The sequence below is a fragment of the Helobdella robusta genome (assembly GCF_000326865.2).
Source record: "Helobdella robusta unplaced genomic scaffold HELROscaffold_15, whole genome shotgun sequence".
Lineage (NCBI taxonomy): Eukaryota > Metazoa > Annelida > Clitellata > Rhynchobdellida > Glossiphoniidae > Helobdella > Helobdella robusta.
This window is the reverse complement of record NW_008703839.1, coordinates 1,450,903-1,458,496: the sequence shown is the minus strand read 5'-3', so window position 1 is coordinate 1,458,496 and position 7,594 is coordinate 1,450,903. Positions and strand designations below refer to the sequence as shown.

At 35.0% G+C, this 7,594-nt stretch overlaps 4 protein-coding genes across 4 annotated transcripts in view; 2 read left to right on the top strand and 2 right to left on the bottom strand.

The window, feature by feature from the left end:
* Positions 1–255: 255 nt before the first annotated feature.
* On the bottom strand, positions 256–648 carry HELRODRAFT_169268 (hypothetical protein; the record flags this gene model as incomplete). Its single annotated transcript, XM_009015108.1, has 1 exon — positions 256–648. The coding sequence occupies one exon, from the start codon at positions 646–648 to the stop codon at positions 256–258; it is 393 nt and encodes a 130-aa protein (XP_009013356.1).
* A 2,237-nt stretch (positions 649–2,885) lies between these two features.
* On the top strand, positions 2,886–3,224 carry HELRODRAFT_169267 (hypothetical protein; the record flags this gene model as incomplete). Its single annotated transcript, XM_009015107.1, has 1 exon — positions 2,886–3,224. The coding sequence occupies one exon, from the start codon at positions 2,886–2,888 to the stop codon at positions 3,222–3,224; it is 339 nt and encodes a 112-aa protein (XP_009013355.1).
* Positions 3,225–3,470: 246 nt separating this feature from the next.
* On the bottom strand, positions 3,471–6,618 carry HELRODRAFT_169266 (hypothetical protein; the record flags this gene model as incomplete). Its single annotated transcript, XM_009015106.1, has 3 exons — positions 3,471–3,515; positions 6,000–6,342; positions 6,521–6,618. The coding sequence occupies 3 exons, from the start codon at positions 6,616–6,618 to the stop codon at positions 3,471–3,473; spliced, it is 486 nt and encodes a 161-aa protein (XP_009013354.1).
* A 353-nt stretch (positions 6,619–6,971) lies between these two features.
* Positions 6,972–7,594, top strand: part of HELRODRAFT_169265 (hypothetical protein) — a gene marked incomplete at both ends in the record, with an annotated part of 2,233 nt that continues 1,610 nt past the window's right edge. The window contains one exon of the mRNA XM_009015105.1: positions 6,972–7,588. Within this exon, the coding sequence (XP_009013353.1) occupies positions 6,972–7,588 (617 nt within the window). The remainder of the gene's footprint in view (positions 7,589–7,594) is intronic.

The following is a 7,594-nucleotide window of genomic DNA, read 5'->3' as shown; positions in this document are numbered from 1 at the left end:
GCGACTTTTCACCGCTCGTTTGTTGGCCATGTCCAGCGTTGCCAGCTGTGGGTGGTTGAGATCGTGGCCCAACACCTCTGTGGGCACCAGGCTTGACGACGAGTCTGTGAGATTTGCCATTGGCTTCAGACTTGGCCTGGTCATTCAAAATAAATACACGTGCCGATGTGGCGCTGGGGCGGACGAGTTTGGGCACCACGGTTTGGTTTGTCGCCTGGGTGGGGGCCGTCAACTACGTCACTCAGCATTAAACGACTACATTTGTCGGCTCTTCTCCAAGGCTTCAATCCCGGTTCTCAAGGAACCATCAGGCATTTCTGCGCATGATGGTAGGCGTCCGGACTGATGCACTCTAATACCTTGGAGAGCCGGTAGATGTTTGGCGTGGGATGTTACGGTCCCTGGCACCCTTGCCGAACGATATGTAAACCTGACAAGTAAAGAATGCGGTTTGGCCGCGGCCAGGGCAGCGGACGAGAAAATGAAAAAATACGGGAACGCCCTCCCCTCGATGGAATTCTTGCCAATATGTATCGAGGTTCTCGGCCCGATGGACCCCAACACCCTTAAATTTCTTAAGGCAATATGTAAAATGATCAGCGTCAGATCAGGCGACAGCATGGAACTGTTTTTCGCAACTAACCACATTTCGTGCTTGTTGCAGCAGTTCCTGCGTGTCTGTGTGCTTGAAAATATCCAACTGAATGCCGACATGTGCAATTAACGACAAATCAAAGTGTTAATCCATTTGTTACTTGATGTTTGACGGTTCAGTGTCACTCATCATGTTTTGGTTTTAACATACATACATACATACATGCATGCATGCATACATACATCCATACATAAACACACACACACATCCATTCATACATACATGCATACATACATAAACACACACACACATCCATACATACATACATGCATACATACATACATACATACATACATACATACATACATACATACATACATACATATATACATACATACATACATACATACATACATAAGGGAGAGTGGGGATGGTTGAGACAAAGGGTTGGATGGGACAGGTCAATAATAAGAAAATTATGCGCTTTAAGGGTACTCTTTTATATATGTTTATTTAAAAGCGGATCAAATTTCATGCACGTTTTTAGTTTCCGGACTGAAAAAACTGTTTTTGGACCTCGAAAGTAAAATTTAGGTGATTACATTTTTTCGTTTTATTTTACATTAATTTTGTTTTTTTAAATACAGTTTGCGGCAAAACTTTACATCAGTGCCTCAGTGCAAACGAAATTGGAGTTAATAACTGGAAGTGAGAGTAGGTTAAAGCGTAAATATGTCTAAAAGTGAATTGATGTTAAAACTATTAATTATTAGAGTTATAAAATTATTTATGATTTAAAGTGAAATACTGAAAATAATTTGTAAATATAGTTAAATAAAACATCTTTTTAACAGTCACCAATTATTTAATAACTTTGTAGCGTTAAAATCGTAATTTTTGTATGCTTTTAAAGAGAGTTTTTACATTGTAGACACTCACATGCTTGCATGTTTATGTGCAGTTGACATTAAAATAAACTTCCATGCATTTATTTGCACAAATTTTAACATATAAAACTTAACATAAGGCATTAAAATAAACTTTTAAGCATATATTTGCACGAATTTTAACTTATAAAACTTAACATGAGGCATTAAAATAAACTTTAAGCATTTATTTGCATGAATTTTAACATGTATATTAGTACTGTTAATTATTATTAGATTTATAAAAATATTGATGATTTGAAATGAAATACTGAAAATAAGTTTTAAAAATATATAATTAAAACATATTTTTAACTGTCTCAATTATTTAATAACTTTGTAGGTTTAAAACCGCAATTTCAGTATGCTTTTTTAGGGAGAAGTTTATATACATTGTAGGCATTAAAGTAAATGCATATTGTTGCATGCTTTCGTACGGTAGGCATTAAAATAAACTTCCATGCAGTTATTTGAAAGTGTTTTAGCATGTAAATTAACTAGTAGGTATTGAAATAAAGTTCCATGCATTTTTTGCAAGCATTTAAAAACACAATTCACCACATAGGCATTAATGTATACTTTCATGCATCGTGACGCGTGGGCACTAAAATTAACTGACAATATTTGAATAAAAGCGTTTAGGTAGTAAGATCTTATTTCATTATATGCTTCCACAATGTTTAAAATTATATTTTTTCAAGCCATGCTTAGCAAGTAGACTTCGTTCAGAAGAGTTTTACAATTTTATCATATATTCAATTTTAAATAAGCCAATCAATTTTGAAAAGTTATGTCCTAACATTACATTTTTGAAATAAAAAATTCTAATTTAGTTTATATATTTATCTAAAACAATAATTAATAAAAAAAAGTTAAACATAAAGAACAATTTGTTTATTTAGCGTTATTAATATAAATTCACTCTAATTCATTTATTTAGCCGTTAGCGTTATTAACATAAATTTACTTTTACACCTAGTATTCAATACCCTCCATTTACATCACTGTCTCGATTTTTTGTTTGCATTGAGGCACTAATGTAAAGTTTTGCCCAGTTTGCTATTATTAATTTTATTGTTTATTTAGCGATTCTTCTTGTATAATATTGTCACTTAAACAATGACAATTAAAAAGTTAATAGAACTTTTATAACCTAAACCTCAGTTGGGGATGGTTGAGACAATCATTTAAAGGGTTGAATGAGACATCTCAATCAACCCTGAATAATTAATTATTATGTGTTCTTTATAACTCTTTACCTTTTAGTTATATAATCAGTATATATAAATTTAGGTTGATTTGTATTAATTTATCTGATAAATTAATTGAATAAAACATAAATTATTTATTTATTATTTAGTGCAATGACTATTGAAAACATCACTTCCGGATTCAAAGTTACTGACATTTGGCCACATAATTCAGATATTTTTGCTGAAGAAGATTTTCTACCATCCAAAGTAACTGATAGATTCAATGGTGCATCAGATGAAACATTGACAGATTGTGAAGCTGTGAATCCTAACAGTTTGAATAATTTAGAGTCTACAGATCAAGTTTTTTCACAGCAGGATAGTGCCTACAAACCAAGTGAATCATCAAATCCCCAATTGAATAACACTATTGAAACTTGCAAAAATGTTCTACAATATTTAAACCTGAAGACATCAGGCCATTTCCAGTTGCTCCACCTAGGAAACTGAAAGGTAAACACCCCAGGCTAGGTAAAACGAGGATTTTAACATATACTCCAATTAAAAATGAAATTTCTCAAAGACAAGAAAAAAGAAGACTAAAAACAGAAAAAAAAGTAAAATGTGAAAAGAAAAGTCACAGGCGATTGAAATTTTCAAGCAATTCTGGCAACAAAAATAATGGTGATGATGATGATGCTCTGCGTCTTTATTGTTGCTCTTCATGGTCTTCTTCTACAAATGGTGAAAGCTGGATTAAATGCCAGGGAAAATGTAAAGAATGGGCACATACTGCTTGTGCTGGTATTTCAAAGACAGAACAAAATTTTGTTTGTGAAAAGTGCAATTTGAAATGAATATTTTGTCGATACTTTATTTTTTTCAAATTAATTTTATTTGATTTTGGTGAAATTTAATAACAATTTATCCTATAATATTTTCTAAATAATATGTCATAAAATAATGTTTTCTTGCTGATAACTTCTGCAAGCCATAAAACAAAAGCAAGGGATATTAACTTTTGAAATATCAATGAGTTAAATGGTGTCTCAAGCATGACTCCTGCTGTCTCAACCAGTACAGTAGCAGGGATGGTTGAGACATTTAGGTACCTGTAAAACTTTTGAAACTGTCGTCTAGAATGTTGCATGAGGTTATAAAATCTTATTCAGTAGACCCAGCTCTAACTGAAATGCTAAAAAAAGTGTTTAATGATGAAGGGCATTACATTTTGTTTATGTTTGGACGGAAAGTGTCTCAAGCATCCCCACTCTCCCCTACATACATACATATCAATTCTCATGCATTTGCGGATGACATTCAAATATTGGTGACTTGTCATCCTGGTTTTTTCAAGGCTGAGACTTCATCAATGTAAGACTCAGCTGCTTCCAGTTGGCAAATGGCAGCAGTTGGTAAAATTAAATTTAAATTCCATCACAGTAAATGATGTTAACATACCGTTTATTAATGCTGCTACCAATTTGGGAGTTTTGCTTGATAGTAGATTATTGATGAAGGATCATATAAAGATGATATCAGTTTCATGCATCTCTTGTTTCCGGAATTTATATAGAATTAGGCACTGGTTGGACAGATCAACCTTGGAAACTTTGGTGCATGCGTTTGTTACATCTCGTTTAGATTACTGCAACAGCATTTTTGTATAAATAGCCTGATAAATCTATTGCTATCCTGCAATCGGTTCAAAATAGAGCTGCAAAGTTGGTTGCTGGTAAATTGAAGTTTGGCCACGTTACGCCAATTTTGAATGATTTGCGCTGGTTGACGATTGATAAGAGGACGTAACGTGAATTTCTTAAGGGTGCCAGTGGCAAGGTTACAGATTGGATCACGTGATATTGCAATTGCCGGTCCCACTGTATGGAACAGTCTCCCTACATCACTGAGAAAACCTGGACTTCATCTTCAATCATTTAAAAAGAATTTGAAGACATTTTTATTTTCGTTGAAGTTGCATTGAATTTGATTTTGTACCTATTTTGTTTGCCACATATATAATTAAGTTTTATTTTTTGAGAGCTCCTGTGAGAACATTGAATGGGTGCTATATATATTGTTCTTAATAATAATAATAATAATAATATTACATACATTCATACATACATACATACGTACGTACGTACATACGAAAAGAAACAAAATTTTATTTGCTTCTGAACAAAAAAAATTTAATGATAGGAAAACTGGATGACCATAACAGAATTTATAAATAAATTTATCGAGTATGACCACCTAAACAGAATCAACAGTAATATTTTAAGTTTACAAACAGTTCGTTACAAATTTAATATTATTCAATAGAAACATTTTTAACTTCTTTTAAAAATTTATATGTATGTTTTCATTATAAAAGTCATTTTTTATTATATAGTTCCATACAAATAACATGTGAAAAAAGAATATTCGTTCTAGAGGATGCTTATTAGACAGCTGCATATACAGAAAAACGACGATGCAGTAAAAGTTCAGTTTATTAAAATTTAAATTTTTATAAATTTAACTTATACTGCATCGCAAATTTCTGATCTAGGAATCCACCCAAAACTTTACTGTTTTAATTTCAGTAATTTCGATATTATTAATTTTGAATTTGTATGGTTCTTTAGAATTCAAATATAGTGTTGGTCCAAATACAACCATTTGAGTTTTTGAATTGTTCATTGTTAATCTGTTGCTGTTGCTGCTATTGTTTTGTCGACATTTTTTCCACTGCCGAAAATATTAGTATCATCTGCGAAGCAAACATCAAATTAGTTTGTTGTATTTTGGAGGTCGTTAATGAACAAAATAAATAATAATAAATAAAAAAAAAGCTTTCTTTTGAGACGCCAACTTCATTTGGCTGCAATGATGAATGCTTGTTTTTCCTGCAAACAACTTGCTTTCTTTCTGACAAGTAGCTTTGGAACCATTTCAAGATTATATCTTTTATGTCATAGTGTTCCAGCTTGCCTAATAAAATTAAATGATTAATGCAATCGAATGCCTTGGAGAAATCAAGACAATTTCCAACAACAAAATGTTTTTTTGATGAGTATTCCGATTTTTCTTATTAGTTTTACAATGACTAGTTCGGTTGAGTATTCTTGAGAAAACCTAACTGATGACTTGAAAAAACATTATATTTTCGCAAAATGATATAATTTTTTAAAAATTATTTTTTCTATTATTTTTGAGAAAGCTGACAAAAGTGAAATACATGCATACAGTGGGTCCCCGCAGAACGGACCACTAGCACAACTGATTTTTGGCAGAACGGACCTCGATTTCCTCCGAAATCGCGGTCCGCACAACGGACTTTTTTTGAACCACAGACACGGCTTTTGGGACTGGGTGAACAAAACGAACCCGGATAAAGCAGAATCCAACCGCCTCGGCAACTTGTTCAACGACCATTTCAAATTCTACCTCGACGCTTTGAAGACAAGGGAGAAGTAGGTGACTTTGAAAAGGTTCTTCGATCCTGGCCAAAAAGAGCAAGCCGAAAGAAGAGAAGCAAAAAAAACGACGGAAGGACACCAGTCTGGGTTTTTTGGGTGTCAGAAAAGTGTTCCTGTCCGCCACAGGCCCTTTCAGTCCATTGCTGACTCCGAGAGAGCGCGAGCTACAAATGAAAACGCAAAAATAAATTTTTTTTCAAAGAAAAATGAAGCGAATTTTTTTCATTTTCTTTCAAAAGCATCAATTTTTTAAGAGCAGTTGAGCAAAATCGAACGAAAAAATTCAAAAAGAAAACTTATACTTTTTTTTAACAAAGTTAAAGCAAAGTGTCTCGAATGGACTTTTTCTTAGTTTTTGCACTTTTTACTGCTTTTCTACTTGTTGCTAAGTGTTTCTGAGAAGTGGAAAAAAAACTGATTGGGTTCACTGAACTCCACATGTTTTTCTAATTTTATTTAGATTTTTATCGATTTTTTAGTTCGGTGCGGAACCAATTATTTTGATTTACATAAAAGTCTATGGGTATTCGTGTTTCGCAGAACGGACTTTTCGCATAGCAGACTTCCCCGCGGAACGGACAAAGTCATATACATACATACATACATTCATTCTTTTTTTTCCCTCACTCGTCCGTTCAGTAATTAGCTCATTCATTCCCCCATCATTCACTCATTCATTCGTTTGTTCGCTGGCCCGTTCCTTTGGTCATTCGCTTGTTCATCCATTCATTCATCCATCCACCCCACTTGGTTTGTTTCCTTTCCCTCGTTTCTTGGTTGTTTTTAATCACAAATGGCTCCAACGTTACAACAGTGCCCCGTCTGCTTTAACCACTATAGAAGCACTCCAGACGGGAAATTATGTCGGCACGGAGGTAAAGTGAAAGGACAGGAATGCTCGGGGTCCCGGAAAAAAGTTGGCGCGAGGGCTGCTTCGCCTCTCGGTGCCGCACCCGACCCCAAGCCTGGGTTGCCCACACGGTCGTCGGCCGCATCGGTCTCCGGTGATTCTCTCGGCCTGGATTACTCTGGTGTTTTTGACAAGCTGACGGCCGTGCTGAAATGTGTACCGGTGTACGACCATATCCCTAAGCCATGCAGGGAGAAGTTCGCACATGATCTGAACGCCTTACTGACGGCTGTTTGTGATGACCCTGGTGACCCGGCTCAATGGGTTAGACTCCACTGTTTTGTCCCATACGTCTTACAGAAGACTTCCAGAGGGGGTCGCCGGGTCAACCAGGGCAATCTGGTCAACAAGCGTCTAAGCGAATATTCAGCTATTGGTCTTGAAACCCTGGTACTGTGCTTTGAAGGGTTCAATAATGCCAAATCACAAAAGCACAACCCCGATCGGTGGATCAACGCTGTGTCATCTTGTATTGAACAAGGAAACCCCTGTCCTCGGCTGTCAGA